The sequence below is a fragment of the Meles meles genome, chromosome 9 (genome assembly GCF_922984935.1).
Source record: "Meles meles chromosome 9, mMelMel3.1 paternal haplotype, whole genome shotgun sequence".
NCBI classification, from domain to species: domain Eukaryota; kingdom Metazoa; phylum Chordata; class Mammalia; order Carnivora; family Mustelidae; genus Meles; species Meles meles.
In genome coordinates, this window is record NC_060074.1 from 105,563,110 (window position 1) to 105,582,688 (window position 19,579).

The 19,579-nt window shown below is 55.7% G+C and overlaps 1 protein-coding gene across 1 annotated transcript in view; it reads left to right on the top strand.

Annotated features, from left to right (window-relative positions):
- GLI2 (GLI family zinc finger 2) overlaps positions 1-19,579 on the top strand; it is a 245,608-nt gene that overhangs the window by 48,383 nt on the left and 177,646 nt on the right. Inside the window, exon 2 of the mRNA XM_046019809.1 lies at positions 17,242-17,413. Within this exon, the coding sequence (XP_045875765.1) occupies positions 17,272-17,413 (142 nt within the window). The 5' untranslated portion in view covers positions 17,242-17,271. The remainder of the gene's footprint in view (positions 1-17,241; positions 17,414-19,579) is intronic.

The window sequence follows — 19,579 nt, forward strand, 5'->3', positions numbered from 1 at the left end:
AGGCGCCCCTCAAACTATGTTTGATAAATTAATTGGGTGCTCCGCAGGGTTTTTGAAACTGGCCTGGGGCCCAGCCTCCGCGGTGCAGGCTCATCGGGGAAGAATCCTTCAGCCCAGTTTCCTGGCCTCCAAGGGATGGGTCCTCACTTAGGATAGAGCCCCCGGCACCCCGGTGGATGCCAGACCCTCGGTGGCTGTGGAGAGTGGGCTGGCCCCCAGGCTGCACATCCAGTCCCTCACTTCCCTCACTCCCGGTTTCTCCTCTGTGAGGCTGGCATGGTGATGTTTCAGAGCACATCTGGGAGGGCGTCTTGCTCCGGTGGATGCTGAGGGGGAGTCCGCTCCGCAGGCAGAGGAGTTGGCCCGCAGACCTGCTCACTCTGCCCTCCAGAGTCGGGAGGCAGCAGCCCCCTCCATTCCGAAGCGCAGGGTCTCTCCAAGGAACTGGCCCAGGACGTCCCCTGTGACTTCTCCTGCACACTTCTTCAGGGTCAGAAATAAGGCCACGTTGGTAGCTTCCCCTACTCTATTCTCTGTAGTTATGAGTAAATCGTATTTTAATGGAAAAGCAACATAACCTTTCCGTCAAAGAGCATTGCCAAAACCCCGCATTAACCCCAAATCCCGTCATCTGAACACCAGATTTTTTTTTTCTATCTGTTGTCTCCCCTTGTGCATATGGTTGATTCTCCTAGTTGCGCTTAGAGGAGGCATTCAGCTTTGTTTTATTTCCATCTGCCATATGATCTTAAGCATTTCTGTATTTCTTTTTTTTTTTTTTAAAGATTTTATTTATTTATTTAAGAGAGCGCACGAGCAGAATAGCAGAGGCAGAGGGAGAAGCAGGCTCCCCACTGAGCAGGGAGCCCGAAGTGAGGCTTGATCCCAGGATCCAGAGATCATGACCTGAGCTGAAGGCAGATGCTTAACCTACTGAGCCACCAGGCACCCTCCTTTCTGAATTTCCATGTCTTTATAACAGCGAGCTAAAGCACATGCAGTGCCTTTCCACTGCTGTCATACCAACAGATTCAGAACAAACTCTTTCTCCTGAGCACAGAGGTTGCAGCCCAGGTTTCACGGGTGTAGGTAACCCTGCAGCGCACACCTCACATGTCCCTCATTCAGGACAGGGTCTGTGAGGCAGGCCAGATGCTTCTGGCAGGTGGTGGACTTCTAACCAGCACTGGGATAGCTGGGGTTCTGCTCTCTGGTATGTTCTAAAATCAGACACCACAGAGCAGGTGTCCTTTGGGGTAAGTTCCTCATGTATGTGCCTTGTGGTCACAGAGTCCTTGATAATACTCCTAGAACATCACATTCCTGGCTTCATTTTCCAACCAGGATCCTAAGATGAGAGGACACTGGGTCATTTGCCTAGAGCTTTCAGCAAGAGGCTGGCCCAGGCTTCGGATCCAAGGTTTCATTGCACCGTGTCTCCTTAGAGCAGGAGGTAGTGAGTTCCCCATCCATGGGCAGTATTCAAGCAGAGACCGGGTGATGAAAAATCTGGAATACTCTAGATCGAGTTTCTCAATCTTGGCATCATAGATGTTCTGACTGGATAATTCTCTGCTGTTTGGGGGGCTGTCCTGGTCATTTTAGGACATCTAGGAGTGTCCCTGGTCTCTACCTGCTTGCTGCTAGTAGCACAATATAGAAACCATAACATACGTCTGTAGACATTGCACGGTGTCCCTTGGGACGCAGATTCGCCCCCCGGTTGCTCACTGCCATTGTAGGGGATGCCTGAGTAGGATAGGAGGTTGACTACTGGATCCCTGGGACCTCCGGGAGGCTCCCCGCCTGGAGGATCCTTTGGCCCACTATGTCTCCATCAGTGGGTGGATGATCAGAGGGACTGGGCATGGTGCCATCGTGGAAGGGAGTCCTGGGGCCTAGGCTAAGGGGAAGATCTGACTGCCTCTTCCAATGCAGACCCCGAGTCCCCGTGCAAAGCGTCATAATCACCAGACATGCCCTGGGATGGGGAACCCGTAAGAACTATTGGGGGACAGTCCCGTGACCAAGGGCCACCTAAACCTGTGACCCTTCTGTGGCTTCTTGCTAGTTTAGGAGACTCCCCTCATCAGAGGAAATCGGCTGTGTCACTGTGGCCTCTCACATGGGTTGGGGACATCCTTGAGCTCCCAGGGACAGCCCTGGTCGGGGAGCCCACCCACGGCACCCCAACTTGCTAATCAGGCCCCTGGGGGCGGGGCTGGCAAGGGGACTGTGATTTCACCCTGCGTGTAGACTTGGGCTTTAAAGAGCACTCTCATTTCCTCTCCGGAAGCCTTCAAAAGGCCCGGGGAACAAAAGGGGCTTGATTGAGTGTGCCTTGGAGAGCTTCATCCAAAGGAGGGAAAAGAACAAGCGGCCCACAACTACAAAGCCACTTAATTTTGCATATGGTGTCATGCCAAGAAATGCTGAAGTGCAGGAACAAGCAGAGAGACATGTTCCTTTTATCAGGAGGGTGTGGACTGGCAGCAAGAGCCAAGGACAGCCGTCAGCAAAACGGTGCTGGGTTTTTGGCACCCCATCCCCACAGTTTCTCCCCTTACTCCCCTCCTTCTGTTTCCCTCCAGCCCTCCTCCATTCTGTCCCCCTCTGATTAGAGAAATGAACATTTTAGATTTCAGGCACTTAAGGCCTGACCCTATTTCAGGGCCGTTTGCATTTTAATAGGCTGTGCTTGAAAATGAAGAAAGCGGGGCGCCTGAGTGGCTCAGTGGATTAAGCCGCTGCCTTTGGCTCGGGTCATGATCTCAGGGTCCTGGGATCGAGCCCCACATCGGGCTCTCTGCTCTGCGGGGAGACTGCTTCCTCCTCTCTCTCTGCCTGCCTCTCTGCCTACTTGTGATCTCTCTCTCTGTCAAATAAATGAATAAAATCTTTAAAAAAAAAAAAGAAAATGAAGAAAGCGTCAAAGAAGTGACTCTCTAATGGTGTAATTTTGGGGAGTGAGTAAGAGTGGTTCTTACTTATTTATTTGTTTGGCCAGTGAGTTCTGTCTGGCACCTTCGAAGATACAAGCAACCAGCTGGGCTGCATCTTTCACTCAGGCTCTCTGGGGTCCGTTAAATTACCATGACCAGCTGTCCACTGCGTGGCTGCCACCGCTGGATGTGACTTGGGGAGCAGTTTAGGAGACAGCTGACTCCAGAACACTGGGTTCACTGTGACAGCTCTCACTGCACATTTTTGGGACACTGTGTGCCAGGCGATGTGTTGGGGGCTGGGAGTGAAAGTCAAAGAGCCAAATCACCCAGGGGTAGGATGGGGAAGCAGCGGGTTGAAAGCTCTCCATGAGTGCGGTGTCTTGGGATGGCTAGGCTGATGGCGGGGGCAGGCAGGAGGGAGCTGCGGGATCACTGTGCTAGTCTGGGGCAGAAGGACCCGAAACAACTTCTGGGGGAGGTAGGACTGGCCTTAGCCTTAAAGACATAAACCACAGTTCATTGAGCCTAGGTGGAAGGAAAGGGTGCTTTGGAAGGGAAGATCATGAGCTCAGAGGCCTGACAGGCAGTGTCTAGGGATCACAGATTTCTGGGGTCATGTAAGAGGTGGGGTCCACGTTGGTGGGAATGAGGCCTCGGAGACAGGGAGGGCTGAGGCCTTGAGGATTTTGCTTGCTGTGATGTGAAGTTTGGACACTGACCTTCAGGACTCAGTTGCAGGGCCTCTTGGTTGCCCTGCAACCTGTTCATAGCTCGGCACTGTCCTCTCTATCTGCTGTAGTCCTCTCCACTTAAGCAGACCCTCCTGGACCTGACTTGTCCTCCCTTGGAAAATGTATATTCATGCCTTCCTCCAGGAAGCGTTCCCTGACTTCCTCGGGCTAGCCCAGGCTCTCTGTAGCCCTTTGAGTTCATCTTTCTACCAGGAAGCTTATTCTGGGTTGTTACTATCTATTCCCTCGAGGACCATCTCCCTGCTTGGGCTGGGAGCTCTGGGAAAGTGGTACTATGTTTAATTTGCCTCTGTCTTCAAGGTCCCAGCCCCGCTGTGGCACCCAGTAGGCCCTGCATGAAGAATCTCACGCTTGTGCCCAGTCATGGAGCCTTTAGAACTTCCCTGGCCTCCCGCAGAGGGCAAGTGCTCCGGTTGCAGCCGACCCACACACGGCTGGAATGAGTGTCCGTCCGCTGGGCCTGGGGGCCCAGACACCTGGTGTGGGTTGGCATGAGTGACTGCCAGGAGACAGGGAGGTGTGTGAGAGTGAATGGGCTCCAGGGAATGCAAGAGGAAGAGTGAGGCCTGAAAGAAGCTGTGACTGGGCAGGGCTGAGGGGACACCTTAGCAGGTGGGCCTGGGATGCCCTCATTCCCCCTCCTTCCTCCGCCGGCCAAAGGCAGGCCACTCCCGTTGGCTTCACTCCTCCGGGTGGCGCTGGCCGTTGGTTCCTGGTAGAGCCTGGGGAATGCCGGTGGCTGAGCCTAGAAGAGGTGCAGGAGGAAAAGCTGAGCAAGGGCATCGCCTGGGAGGTGTGGGGAGGGCCGGCGCCGGGCAAGTCAGCGCAGCACGCGGCACAGACCCGACCAGGAGATTCCAGGTTGCCCACCAGCCTGCTGCTCCCCAGAGCCTGCAGAGGCAGGCTAGCTAGCCGGGATCCACAGCCAGCCTGCCCGGCCCCTGCCCTGCACCCTACCTACCGTAGGCCCAGCGCCATCTGTGGAAAGAAAGGGTGACCTCTGGCTTCAGAGATGGTTGGTATTCGGCAATGCGCTGGGTGGTTCATGGACACAGCCAGCTCGGGCCCTTTTGCTCAGATCCTGTCTGTGTTCCGCACATGCCATAATTCCTGTTTCCACCCAACTGTGGCATGACACACACTCCTGGGTTGGGGGGGGGTGTCCCGTGATCCTCTGGGGGCTGTGATCTGGGTGATGGCGAGAAGGATGTGGAAAAGCCACCAGCACCGTGTCACCGACCCCAAAGTGCCACCCCTTAGCCTACAATTCCACTGCAGAGAAAATAGTCCCTTTGAGCGCATAAGAGCTCAAGAAAGCACTTTTAAGTATAAGCAGAAACAGTTTTTACTTATCCTGAAAATGGCATGTGCCTGCATACAGTAGGTGCTCAGCAGTTTATAGACTGGACTGCTAAGCACTATGCTTAGTAAATAAAGTCTTTGTGGCTGAAGAGTTTATATATAAACTCTTCATATATATATATATTAACCATTGGTTGTCCAATGATCCTTTACTGAGGTATTTTCCTTTGTATTTCTTGACTAACTGGCCCTTCTACCACTGCTGACGCCATCTGTGATGTCACGAGGATGGCGGCCATCCACAGGGCAGCCCACAGCCCGGGCAGTCCCCTGGGATCCCTTCAGTGGTTCCAGAGAGTTCTCAGGCTCAGAGCAGTGCCACATCTGTCGGGCATGGTTGACAGATTCGTCAAAAATGGCATTTCCAGTGCTCAGTGTTTTTCTGCTTCTTTCTGTCCCTTGGCGGCTCCCTGAGGGCTCTGGTAATCAGGGTGGAGGCTGTGGTATCCCTTCCGTCTGGGCCTGTCCATTCTGAATGGTCGGTTTTCCACGGTCCTCCTCAGACCCTTCCAATCACCAGTTGCCTTGATGATGTCATCACCAACCTTTTTGGGAGATGGCCCCAAGGGGTTGATCCTCGGGGCCAGAGGGGAGACGCCGTCCTCGCCACTGGTGTACCTCAGATGTGTGACTTTGAGCTCTTTGGGGTCGAACTTAGGGGGCGTGGTGGAGGCGGCTGGTGTCAGGATGACTGAAGACCACTGTGCCTTCGCCGGCTCCAAGCCGAAAGCCAAACAGCTCAAGGAGTTTATACTTCAAGGGAAGGGGTGCATTCGTAGGCCGGTAGCCATTTTGCCCCAAAGACTTTCCCAGCTGTGTGGACGACCAGTACCCGTGGCAGATTCGACAAGTTTTTTCCAGGCCCTGCCCCTGACCCGAGCGGGACTTTATTTGGCCTCCACCTGGCCCTCAGCCCCTTACCCCCCCAGAAGGCTGATGGGTCCCGGGAGCAGCCCTGACCTTGTGGGGATCAAGGGGAGGCCAAGAGAGAAGAGGGGATTCTCTGCAGGGATTTGGTGCCTGAGAGCGTTTCTGTACTGAGTCAGGATCAGATGTGGGTGAGTCTGCCTCCGGGGCAAGTAGAAAGGGAAGCAGAGGCAGAAACAGGTTATTAAAACACAGGGATACAGAGCTTGACCTCAGGGGGCGTGAGTTAGGATTGACCCCTGCCCTGGGTGATATGGGCTTCGGCTGGAGGGGCTTTGGGGAAATAGCACCGCAGGTGGAGAGATGCCCAGGTGGGGCCTGGGTGGGGATGTGTACCTTATCCCGGAAGCACCTCCCGCCATTCCAGTTCTTTTTTTACCCCCTCAGCTCCCCCTCCTTCAGGGATATACTGCATTCACTGGGCCTCTGTCCTTGCCTTCCCTCCCCAAATCTTGGGTGAAGGGGGCCCCGGCCCGCGCCTCGCTGCCTGCAGCTCCTGTGTGGCAGGCCTGTTGCCGGTCATGCCCTCTACAGCCCCAGGCCCCGGCAGAGGCCTTCTCCCCTGCCTGCAGCCTGCCTGGGGCCGTCTGTTTTCCCTCCTCAGGGCAGAGGCGAAGCTTGTTTTTCTTCCCCGCTCAGGAATTGCGCCTCAGAAACACACAATGCAGCTGTTAAAATATCTGGGTCTGGCTGGGCGGCTGCACAGTGGGCCCCTTGTTCGCCTCAGACGGCGGCCTCCTCGTAGGAGCCGAGCTGGGAGCGTGGCTCTGGTGGCCGCGTGCTGGTGCGGGGTGGGGGGAGGGCATGAGGCGGGGACCCCGGGGCCTCTGGAGCTCCTGAGGCTTTGGGGGATTCTCCATCGAGGATGGGGACAGACACCAGGCCTTTGCAGTCAAGCAGGATGACACATTTACAAAAAGGTGACAACCTCAGAGTTTCCACAGTTGAAAGGCAGAGGCTCACAAGCCCCTGGGCGGGGAGGGAGAGAATGGGGCTATAATGGGTCTGCCTTGTCCAGTCTTGGACAGCCCTCCTGTTGGGGACTTGGCCCCCACACACTGCTGGGGACAGTTCCCGCCCACCACATGGGTAGGCTCGTCCCAGCTGCCATGATCACGAGCACATCTTTTAATCCTTACCGTGACAGAGGTGCTGTGGTCAGCCCCATTTTACAGATGACAAAACTGAGGCACAGGGAGAAGTTTCTTCTCGTCTGTAGCTCTAGGTGGAGCTGGGATTCCAATGTGGCCATCTTTCGCCGCCTTTCGCACTCTACGTGCTCCCTCTGGACCTGCCTGCTGCTGAGAGGACCAGGGAGGGACTTAAACGTTTCAGAAGCGGCACAGTGAGGTTGTGGTAGGTCAGACGGAAGAGGACCCTGGGTGGGAGTTCATTAGGGCAGCCTTCTGGGTTTGAAAGCATGGCTTCCGTGGGAAGAGCAGAGAGGAACGAATTTTCAGGGCAGGAAAGCATGGGGATGATGTAAGGGCAGGGGGCATGGGTGGAGCCTGGTGTTTTCAGGGAATACAGATCAGTGCAAGCGAATGGCCATTTCTGTGCCATCTGAAGTGCCTGTCCCGAAGTAGCTCTTACCCAGATCCTCCCAGAAAAAAAAAGGGGGGAGGCCTCTTGCCCGGGTCCAGTTCTAATACCCATCTCGCCTTATTTGAGGCCGGCTTCTACAGCAGAGGTCTGCATTTCCCATTGGGGCTGTCCCTGGCTGCTGTTCCGGCCCAGCAAGTCAGTGAATTAGGGTTAATGATCTGTTTTCCTGCACACCAGCAAGCGCAGGGTCTGGGCAAATTAGGGAGCTATCGTACTTGGAAAAATCCTTTCAAGGAGTGATGAAGACACAGGTGCACCCACTGGAAGAGGGATTTTTGTGTGGTGCCCACCCCTGGCCACAGTGGGAGGGTGAGGGTTTTGCCCTCTGTTTTTCATGCCTCTGGTCCGAAGCTCCTGGAAGCAGCTGGGACTGTGAGCCAGGCTGGCCGGGCTGCCTGGCCAAAGTGTGCTCCAGACCCAGGAAGTGAGGAAGTGCCTTCTTCCTAAACCCATCTCCCTCTGACCTGCCCTTCCCAGAGACTCTGTTGGGGCCCGCAGCTCCCCCCCACCCCCGCAACCAACACAGTCTGTCCCCTGCTACTTTGCCCCTGTGAAAATGCTCTCCTTTCTTTTTCTCTCTGCCTGCCGTGTGCCAGGGTCATGCCCATGCCATTCCCTGCCCCAGGAGTGCCCTTCCCTCTCTCCTCTGCAGGCCAAGTTCAAGGCCTTTCACTCCTTGCCGTGAAGCCACAGGGCAGATCGGTGGTCATCTAGAAGCCCCCTCTGACGTCCCCAGTCAGGAGCCCTTGCTCCCCAAGCTTCCATGGCCATGAAGTCTCTGCTCCTTATTCAACTTCTAGCATATACTAACCAAGACGTCAGGGAACGCCAAACTATGCTTTATGCTTTTTGACACCTTCGCTATATTCCTTGCCAGTGGCAGGCATCTCCATATTCAACAGATACGGTGGTGGTCGAACATGTGTGGGCTTCAGAATCCAGCGGTTCTGCACTGAAACAGCAGAGCTGCTCCGTGTTAACTCTGTGACTTTGGCAGATCACTTACCCTCTCTAGGCCTCTACTTCCTCGTAAAGCAAGGATCAGGAGACTGGCATCGCACGGTAGCTGTGGCTGGCTGTGTGATAACCGGAGGAGAGGAGCAGGCCAGGTGCAGGCCCCTGCAGGTGCTCGAGGCTTCTGGTCTTTTCTTTCTCTGGTAATGAGGCTCCCAGTATGAGGGACCCTGCCGGGCAGAGCAGGGGTCCAAGGGGCCATGGAGCAGTGTGATGAGACTCTTCTTTTTCTGAGTCACAGAGGAACGGAGCCCCACGTTGTCTGTCACGGGGCAGGGGTGTCAGAGAAGGCTTTATTTCTTTTCCAGATGTGTCTTCTTTGTTGTCCTCACGGCACTCTGGGCAGCAGGCCAGGCAGCCGGCCACATGCCAAGCCCACATAGAGACAGAGGCTCCCGTATGCCGGCACCCTGCACACGGTGATATGTATGAGGTTCTTCTTCACCTTGGGAGGGACTGTACAACATCTCACTGTCCATGGGGTCAGGGAACTAGGACTCCATGGTCCAGCCTCTTATCCCATATCTGACCTGGCTGGTCAGAAGACCCTCCCAAGGGTCTGCTGGCTCTGATACCCCCTCTCAGGATTGCCCTCCCCCAGGGGGGCTGTGAGAACCTCTGGCCAGGACGGTGTCCGAGGGGCCAGCCCAGGCAGGAGTGTGGGGTTCCCCTTCCCATGTCAGGTCCCTGGAAGAAGGAGGAGCCAAGGACAGGGTAGTGACATGGCTCTGGTGGTGGGAAGTCTGTCCTTCCTCTTCCAGCCCCGCAGACCCTCTCGGTCTGGAGCCCCCTTGTCTGGGTTTCGCTGGAGATGGTTTGCAGCTGGGCCCTAGTGGGGCTGTTTCACATAGCCTTGATCCCACACACAGAGACAAGGCAGGTGGACAGAGAAGTCAGAACAGATGCGGCTGAAGCCTGAGGTCCTGCAGACAGGTGTATGTCTGCATTAGCCCCAGCTGTCACTCTGGGCCTCCGCAGGCAGGTGACCCTTTCTTGGAGGCAGGTGTTTGCCTGCAGTTTCTCCTGCCTGGCCAGCCCCCAGTGGGGACCCAGGGTTGGTGGGTCTGCTGCTGTGATGTGTGTTAACAACCACGCCAGGAAGGTTGACTGTCCTCTCAAGTACCCTGGGAGGCTCTGTGCTACTGGGGAGGAAACAGGCTCAGAGAGGGGCAGTAACACAGTCAAAGACACAAAGCTGATGGGGACTGCACTGGTCCAAGCATATTTTACGCCGAGAGAATAAAATGCATATGTATTATAGGATTCTTTTATTCCCTGTGATGAAGGGCAAGCAGAGTGGCCCTAGCTTGGTGTAGTCCTGGGGAACCCTTACCTCACCCACTCCCTTTTCTCCTGCAAGGTGGACAAGTAAGGTGGGGCACTGGGACTGTGTGGAAGTCCACGTCTGGTCCCCCATGCCTCTGACCTGGAGAGTCAGACCCCCAATTCCTGTTTACGTGGCTGGCTTCCACACGGTGGTGTTGGACTGGTATCCCCTTGGTCGGGAGTCCCCAGTAGAACATCCACTTTCCAGATGGCAGTGCGCGATGGGTGGTGAAATGATGAGTACCCGGCCACTTGGCAGATTCAGGACATGTGCTTAGGACCTTGGGGCCACAACTGGGGAGGGGAGGAGACTGCTGTTCTCTTTGTAGTGATAACTAGCTTATGATGACCATTTCCTTTAATCTGGGGTGCACCGATCATGTGTTTTTCACTTCAGGAAATTTCACCTGTTTTATCTCCTTCAATCTTAAAAACGAGTGTGATTAAGGCAGGGTGGGTGATTATGATCGCTGGTGTATTTGTGTGCATGTCAGTCTGTGTGAATCTTTGCACATACATGATCGCGTGTGAGTGTGTGCATGTGGTGTACACCTCTCAGCGTGTAACTGTGTCTGCGTGTGTGATTGTTTAAGCATGCGTGACTGAGTATATGTGCATGCCTGTGGCAGGGTGTGTGTTGTGTGTGCATGTGTGTGCATGCACGTGCGTGTGACTGTGTATGTGGTTGCTGTGTGTTGCGTGAGCTCTGTGCCCACGTGTGTCTACACGTGTGGGGCCAGGGCACACAAGCGACTCGGCTGAGATCAGAGGAGGTGAGAACACCCGGCCCCGAGGTGGCTGCGAGGACTGGGAGGCGAGGTTTCATCTCTCTCCCGGAGAACGATCTCGCCCGGGGAAGACGCTCTAATTCCTGTGACTCACTCGTTAGAGGAGTTCAAAGCAGCCAGGTGGCGGGAGGGTGTCTGAGATTGCCGGTTTCGGAGTGATTCGCTCATTCTGCTCTGATTATTAATTTAGTCTTCAAGCCAGCCCTTTCACTCAGAGTTCTTAACCTGTTCTGTGCCATGGACCTTCCTTGGAACGATGCTGTAGACGCACAGGAGAAAAAGACACAGGATTACGGGAGAAACTCCATGTCTGGAATGCGACGATCGGATATTAAAGGCACAGCATCGGTGCCTTAGGAATGCGTGTGCTTCTGGGCAGGCTCAGGTTGCCAGCTCACTGGGGTCTGACGGCGACCTTAAGCGGGATGCCGTGGGGAGCACGGATGATGCTCTGTGCCGTGGTGGGAAAGCATCTGTGACTTGTGCCTTGGCACAAGTGGCTTGTGGTTTGTCCATGCTCAGCCTGAGGGACACCAACTTCCCACTCCAGGTTAGCCTAGAGAGTATGTATTTTTTTACCTTTGGGCTATGCAGCCTTGCATTCACTGGAACTTGTAAATTACTTGGAATAATTTGTAAATGATCTGGAAGTGACCCTGTAAGTGGCACGCCGTGAAGGTTTTCTGGAACCTGCCTGCACATCGCAAATACCTGTGGAACTTTTTAAAAAACTGGTGATATTTTGTCCCCCGACTCTCCGCCCGGAACTCTGGAATCCAAATCTCCAGGAGAAGGTCCAGGAATGCCTGTGGGGCTCCTGGTGCTGCCAGGACTCCCTGGAGGGCTGGGTGACTCTGCGGTCTCCTCATGAAGACGGGCTTCTGCCGGGTTCTGGTCCAGTGGCCCCCCTTCCCTGAGCAGAACCTGGGGAGCGTTGTCGCATCTCCTCTCGGGAGCTGTCCAGACATGCTCAAGCAATGTGAGTTCACTGGGTGAAGTGGGGGTGTAGCCTCTCCTCCCCCGGGAGGGCTGTATTCCCAGCCCCTCTTGTTCTGAAGCCTTTTGAGGAGCCTGTGGGAAATATCTCAGCACAGACCCTTATACCCCCTGCCCCCCGCCACAGCTAAGGTCTGGGACCCCGGAACCCGGCAGTCCTCTCCTTGCTGTCCCCAACTGGCCTCCGGAAGCTCAGGTGATGCTGCTGACAAGGCTGAGATGGCTCCTGGAGGAGGTTCAGGGAGTGAAAGTGGCTGCCTGGGACCCTGGGTGCCTGGTGTTTATCCAGAAATTGTGCTAATCCCCCTAATTCCCGTGCTTTACGCAGCCTCTCTGCTCTGTCTCCTGCCCTCCTGCTCTGGCAGGGGAGGGAAGTGGAGGGCAGCAGCTGATCTGCAGGATACTGGGCCTGGGGCACGGTGGGTACTGCACAGGGTCTCCCCCCACCCCTGGCTGGGGGGTCCCAGGTGCTTCCACCTGTTCCCCAGGCCCCAGAAAGCAGTCTGGATCGTGGGACCCTGACGAATTCCCTTTCTCCCCATACTCCGTTCACCTGCGTCCTTTGGTGGCCACACTTGGAGGCTTCGGGCAGCATGACTGCCCCTGGACCTGGCCCTTTTCCCTCCGTGGAAAGTGGCCGGGAGCAGCCCACTTCCTCGGGTTGATAACAGCCGCTCTGACACCCTCACAGGTGGGGAACCACGGCTACTGTTCTCCAAGAAAACCCCGTCTTTTCCTGCTCTTCTTTCTAGTCTCCTCCTGTCCCTTCACAGAAATGGTCACAGTCCCTTGAACCATTCTGCTTGGCATTCCTGATCCTAAAGTCTGAAGGTTCTGACTTGTTGGCCTCAGTTTCCCATCTGCATTTGGAAGGGTTTGGATCCATGCCTCAGAAGTCTGCCAGCCCCCCACTGAGGCTGGGCTTGGGTCACATGTGCTGACCCTGTGGGTGCCTTGAGTCCTCTGCCGGTTTCTGGTCTACCGAGCCCCATGCCCACCAGATGCGGGCCTGGCTTCCAGGGCCCACCTTACCCCTCGGCAAGGGTTCTGGACATCTGCTCTGCTGGGCCTGGGGACCTAGGGTGCAAGGCCCAGCTATGCCCTGGAGGAGATCACGGCCAAGCAGGAAGCCAGGTGGGGGTGTGGCAGGTTATGACCATGCTGTGTAAGAGGTGCCATGGTGGTGGGGGAGTACCCAAACCCAGGCAAGGACCCCCAGTTCATTTGGGGGAGCCATCTCCCAGCCTAGTGCAATGTGAGGCATGAAGCTGACTGTCAATAAAGAATTACCGAGGGGAGCCTGGGTGGCTAGTCGGTGGGGCGGCTGACTCTTGGTTTTGGCTCAGGCCGTGATCTTGGGGTCCTGGGATCGAGCCCTGCGTCATGTCTGGCTCCGTGCTCAGCAGGGAGTCTGCTCAAGGATTCTCTCTCTCCCTCTGCCCTTCCCCATGTTCATGCTATTTTCTCTCTGTCTCTCTCTCATAAATGGATAAATGAATCTTAAAAAAAAAAATTACTGGATAAAGAGTTAGTGGATGAACATATCACTGTCCTGCCCCCGACAGCTCCAGCAGGCCGGGGCTCCTGCGCCGTCACGGTGTTTGCAAGCAGCTCGAGCAGCCTCAGCTTTCGCCCACCCTTGACAGGTGGTGGTCTCCTTCCACCCATCTTGCTATCTTGGGGACAGCCCTAGGGCAAGAACCATGTCAAATCCTGCTTCCGGGATCCCCTGGGCTCCTGGCACCATGCTCCCTGTACCTGCAGGGCACAGCAGTTAGGGACTTGTGCCTGCCAGGGGATTCCGGGGTAAATCCCTTAGCACTGTCAGAGCCTTACACAAGGGACAGCTCACTGTGGTGCCTGGGAGTCCGGCTTTACGACAGGGAGCCTGGGCTTAAGGCCTGGCACAGACACCTCAAAGTGTTCATCTTTGGGCAAAGTTAACTTCTCTGATTATTGGTTTCTTTCTTTTTTAAAGATTTTATTTAGTTAGAGAGAAGGAGAGAGGGCACGAATTGGGGGCTGGGGCAGAGGGAGAAGCAGAATCTCTGCTGGGCAGGGAGCCCGACATGGGGCTCGATCCCAGGACTCTGGGATCATGACCTGAGCCAAAGGCAGACGTTTAACCGATTGAGCCACCCAGGCGCCCCTAAGCATTGGTTTCTTTCTATGCAAAATGTCGTGAGGATTAAATGAGATCACTCTTGTGTGCCGTTTGGCACCCGGTAAATGCTTCTTAAAGTTTTGTTGTTCCAGCTGTTATTTTTATTTTTGTCCTTACTTCCAAATTCAAGGTGTATTTCAACGTGGGGCCAGAATTCCTTCACCTGAACTTCTTGGGAGGAAAACGCAGGCTGTTCACGAAATCACTTGGCATTTCAAAGAGCCGTGGTTTCCTGCCGCAAAGGTCCCTTCTCTTTGCCAGGCATTCCTGAGGAGCGGGCCTATGCCGGCCTGACCTGGAGGTGATCATGAATTCAATATGAAGGTGGGGGTTGGAGGCAGAGATCCCTAAGCCGAGGCCACCCTGACTGGGGAGGGGTTGGGGGGCTTCCCTGAGCGGCTGATGTCCCAGTGGCATCTTGAAGGAACAGTAGGCCCCACAGAGAGGGCGAAGTTTTGCCGATGGGCGGCCGGGCTGGAGCAGAGGGCTGGTGGTGTCCAAGGGCAGGGCTAGTCACACCTGGCTGGGAATGAAGGAGCCGTGGGGAGAGGAGACTGCAGGAAGACTTTGTTGAAAGGCCCAAGGGACTCAGCAAGGCCTTGGCCAAGGGAGGGTTGTGAGGAGATTCTGGTTTGGGGAAGGCGCCTGGCTGTCCGGGGAGAGGACAACCTTGGAGGAGGATCAGAGGTGGTTTTGGAAGGAAGGGAAGGGGGCCTACTTGATACAGAGCAGCCTTCTTGAGAGGCCCCCCCGGCGAGGTATTTTGGGAAAGTGATGGCAATTCCCAGCTGATCCGATGTTGGAGGAAAATGGGGAGGAGGGAGGTGACCCAAGGGTACAGCTTAGGCGTCCTGGAGGGTGGTTCCTATGGCCGGCTAAGGGGGCTGGGAAGGTGGAGCAGCCGTGAGCCAGGGTGCCTTGCTGGCGAGCCCTTCACCTATAGGCAGAACCTTAAAGAACAGAGTACATACACAAATAGGCTCCAGGCCCAAGGAAAGCCCAGAACACGACAAAATCTTCAGGGAGTTTTCTCTGTCCTCCATCTGCCTTGGGTTTCCTTGACAGTGAGTTTTGAAAGATTGGGAAGCGAATGGGCTGGTGGGTGCAGATGGAAAAAAGGGGGTCCAGGACTCGGGCTGTTCTCTTGGCACCGTCCTTGATACCTCACATCATTGTTCTGGGCCCTTCCCGTTTTCTATTTAGAAAGACATGAGAGTTCTGAGTGGATTTATCAGCAAGATAAAATTCTGGACCAGCCGATGTGAATTTAACCTTGAGGCCCTTGGCGATGGATGTGACCGCTGTCTTTGGTTTCTGCCCTGCGGCAACCCACGGGCTCCTGACCAGAACATTCCCTTCTCTCGGGCCGCAACCTGGCCCCGCCTCCTTTCTGACGCAGCAGCGGACGACGTCTGGACTGTCCAGCTGATGTGTCATTTTCTGCTCCTTCTGCGGAACTTGTAAATCGGTCAAATTTCCCAACTAAATTGTCTGTGCCTCTGTTTCTCCTACTTCCACTCGTTTCCTGACCCACCACCCCCCCCACCCCATCCCCAGGCCCTGGTCACCGCATGTGACTGAAGCTGGTCAGCCCTCAGGCCTCACCTTCTGCGTCTCTCAGTAGCTTGGGAGAGAGCTGATTGTTCCCCCTCTTTGAGGCGTCCCACTCCTGCTTTCGCTTCTGACACCCCCACACTCTCCTGGTGGTTTCTTCCTTCTCCTTCCCCCACTGCTTACTCTCCTTGGCTGGTTTCTTCTGTCTTCCCCGGAAATGTTGGAATGTCCCTGTCTTAGCTCTGGAACGTTCTCGTCTTCTTCATTTCCACCCCATCCTTTGGAGATCTCCCTCAGTGGCTGCCATACTCCTGTCTCCAGCCTCTACCTCTCTCCCGAGCTCTGAACTTAACATTCCCAACAGTCTCTGCGTGACTTAGTAAGCATTTCAAACTTAACATGACCTGGACAGACTGAGCTCCTGATTTCTGCCCCAAACCTGCTTCTCACCCACTGGGCTCCATCCCAGCCAATGGCACCACCGTTCTTTGATCCAGGTCCTCAGCCAGACATAGGAGCCATCTTGGACACTACTACTCTTCTATTAAGAAGCGTGGTTTTCCCATTTCTATTCTGTAACTTGATACAAATAATTAGTCATTAGCAGTATCAGTGAGTGATGAGGCACATTGGTGAAGGTCTTGCTTGTGACCCAGCACTCTGCTGCGGATGGAGCATCACTGTGCCCTGCATCCTGCCCACTACACGGTGATCCCCCTCTTTCTAACACACCCCATGTCCAAGTCCTAGAAGGTCTGTGATCTCTGCGTCGCACCACCACCCCCTTAACCCAGACCACTATCGTGTCTTCCTGGGTCATTCCGGTGGTGCCCCTTTCCCCCCAGATTGGCTTGCACACAATAGCAGAAGGACACCGATACACTATCAGAACTGTCACAGCCCTCCTCTGCTCAGAACCCGCCAGGGCCTGCACTCACCTTGCTGTTCTTCAAACCAACCAGCCTTCGCACCCCCTCCAGGTCCGTGGCTCCTGCCTCTGCCCTCTGGCTGCCATGGGTTCCCTCAGGGCTTCACGGGACACCCCATTCCATCCTCAGGGGGGCAAGGCAGTGGCTCCTCAGGCCCTTCCACCCCATTCTATCCTACTACTTAGCTTTCTCTTTTTGTACTACTTCTCACCCACCGAAACATATAAATATACCGTTATCTCTCCTGCACTTCTAGAGGATCCCTTTCCCAAGTAGAATGTAAACTCCGTGGACTGTACCTTTGGCACCAGACGGATGCCTGATACATAACAGGGGCTTAAAAATGTGTGCACTGAGTTTGCACCAGAGGGTAAACGATGGCAAAATCTGTTGAATGAATGAGTGAATGCACGAATGCACAAATGCACAGATGCACAAGTAAAGGAGAGGTGAATCCTGGTGAGCAGGGATGGAACAGGAAAACGAGGGCTTTCCTTCGAGGACCTCTAAGTCTTCGTTATTCTGTTTATTCTTGTTTTCCTGCGGTCCCGCCTTGGAGGCCATTTCTTCCGACTTCATTTCTCCAAGTGGTCCTTGCTCCTCGCCACTTTGGGCTGTAGCACCTTGGGGCTCAGATCTTAAAAATCTGGGGTAGGGGGCAATGAAGGCGCTTGGCTGGTGTCTGTGAGGTCGTTCCCAAGAAGACCAGATGAATCTCAGAACTAATAATTCTCAAAAGTAATTAAACCCTCCTTCCCAATTAGAGGAGAATTAAGTGGGCTGCTTCGGTGCGGGAGGCAGCCGGGAATCTGGGTCGGCGGATCCCGGCTGGGTCTGGGGGCAGTCCATGTTGGTGAACGTCTTTGTCTTTTCCTCCAGGGCTGTCACCCAGGACTATGAGCGGCTAAGATGGAGACGTCGGCCTCAGTCGCTGCCACGGAGAAGAAGGACGCCAAAAGTGGGAGCCTGGAGGGTGCCGCTTTCCCCGACCCGGGCAGGAAGGCTTCTGCTCTCGCAGTGGCCGCTGCCGCGGCGGTAGCTGCCCACGGAGGTACGCTCGGCGGGCAGCAGGCGTGTTTTTCATTAGCCCGTTAGGATTTAATTAGACTGGTGGCCGATGTCATCGGGCAGGCATGCTGGGTTTATGGGGGGCGAAGAGGAGGGCGCCCCCCACCCCACCCCCACCCCTTTTCCCGGGGATCCCAGGCCCAGTGATGTTCGCCAGCAGCTTTCTGGGGGGAGGGGGCGTCTGGCCGCCCTCAAGCTGCCGGGCGGCCCCAGGTGCGTTCGCTTGGCACATTCGAGATGTGCCAGAGACACGGCTCCTGGCCTCTGGCCCACCAGGGACTATTTTGGAAAGTAATTGTCTCCTGATCCCTTCTGGCTGTAATTAGAGGGTCAGGTACGGAATTTAGTATCCTTAGGTGAATTTCTGGCCAACTTAATTATAACAGAAGGACTCCACGAGCCACAGCCTCTCATTTACTGCCCCGAAGAGAAATAGTCTCTGGTTTCCACTGGTCCGTGCCAGCATCCCGTCGGGAAAGTTTGGCGGGAAGGCGAGACCTCCCCTTGCGTGCGCGTAGTCCATCTGGAGGCCGCAGAACTATTTCTGTCTCTGAGGAATGGAGAGTCTGAGATTTCTTTTCTTTCCCTTTTTATTCAAGTGCATTTAGTCATGGCCTGTTGCTCCTGCCGCTCAGGCACAGCTCAGGGAGCATCCGGGGGCAGAGACGCCCTCGTGGCCCCTGGTGTGCAGGCATGGGCGGGGCTTCTCACGCTTTGATGCGCTCGCACAGGCGGCGGGGGCGGGGCTTGCCCCAGCGCGGAGCCCAGTTGAGCTCGCCGCGCGGGCGGGGCGGAGTTTCTGTATTTCTCACCGGAACTCAGGTGAGGCTGGTGTTCCTGGTCCACGCCTGGCGCCTGGCGAAGCTGGGGGCTGGAGCGCAGGGAATCCGCAGACGCTCGGAGCGAGAGGAGGGAGCTGGTGTTTCCAGGAGTGAAGTGGAGGACCTCTGGGGTGGTGTTACCGCATTTGTTTTTATTCCACCCCTCATCCCCGCCTATGATTCTCAGTTGGAGGCTATTATAAGGCACTGCGGCCCAAGTCAGGAGAGGGCCCAAGTCAGGAGAGGGAGAACGGAGCCCAAGCTTCTTGCTCCTGTGGGGAGGTGGGCGTTTGGCCTCCCTACCAGGATGTTGCCCCTGGACCCCTGTCCCTCCCTCTGCTACCAGCTGCGGTGGAGGAAGGAGCCAAAGCCCAAGGGGGGCTCCCCATGCAGGGTAGTGTCAGGAGAAGAGGGCAGGGAGGAGCGGGGAGGGGAGGCTGAGAGTGGGAGGCCCCGTGGCCTGGTCCCCAGGCTGGCTCGTTCCAGGCCTGGCTAAGTCTGCATGTGATCTGTTCCTTCTCCACGGCTAACCCTGCCCTGTGAGGACTGCTCAAGCTGTCCCTCTCTGCCTGATGGACAGACATAGGGCTCTCTGTGGCCTGAGGCAACTCTGGCAAGCCTGGGCCTCAGTGCGTCTCTGGCCTGCCCCTGAGCCGTCTGCTCTCCCTGCCTCGGCCTGGGTCAGCCTCTCCCGAGCCATGAGCTGCTGGGGAACTGCCACACAGGGAGATTTACTGCCATCTGCAGCAGCAGAGAACAGACCTAGGCAGTAATTAGACAGTGATTAGGCTGTAATTGGGGGAAGCCCCGCTAGCGTCAGACCTGGTTGTCACCAATGGGCAGTAACAGCGAATGCTGGAGGGGATCTCAATCTGGGGGAATGGGCAGCAGGCCTATAGCTTGGGGGACAATGGTTCCACGGAGGCATCCAACCCCACACTTCCCCTTGGATGCTGACCCTGCCCGCCCCTGCAGGGCTTTGTCCCCTCATTCCCCAGCCCCAGAGGAGCACTTGGCGGACGCGGTTCCAGCAGAGGGTGGCTGCGACCTGTCTTTGAAATGAGTCGTGAATCAGGAGCACCTAGCTCTGTGGACCCCCCTCACCGCCCCTCTCCCTTGGAACGGGGTATCTTGGAACCGGGGCACCCGTGCTGGTGGACCATGACACTATGTTCCGTGGTTGGGGGTTGGGGGAGGCCCAGTAGTGCTGCCCAGAGGGGACTGGTCTGGGTCCTAATTGCAGCCACATCCCCAGGGCTGTGCCCTTTTGCATTCTGGGCCCCATTTCCCCAGATGTCCTCCAAAGTCTTCATGATCTTGTGACAGTC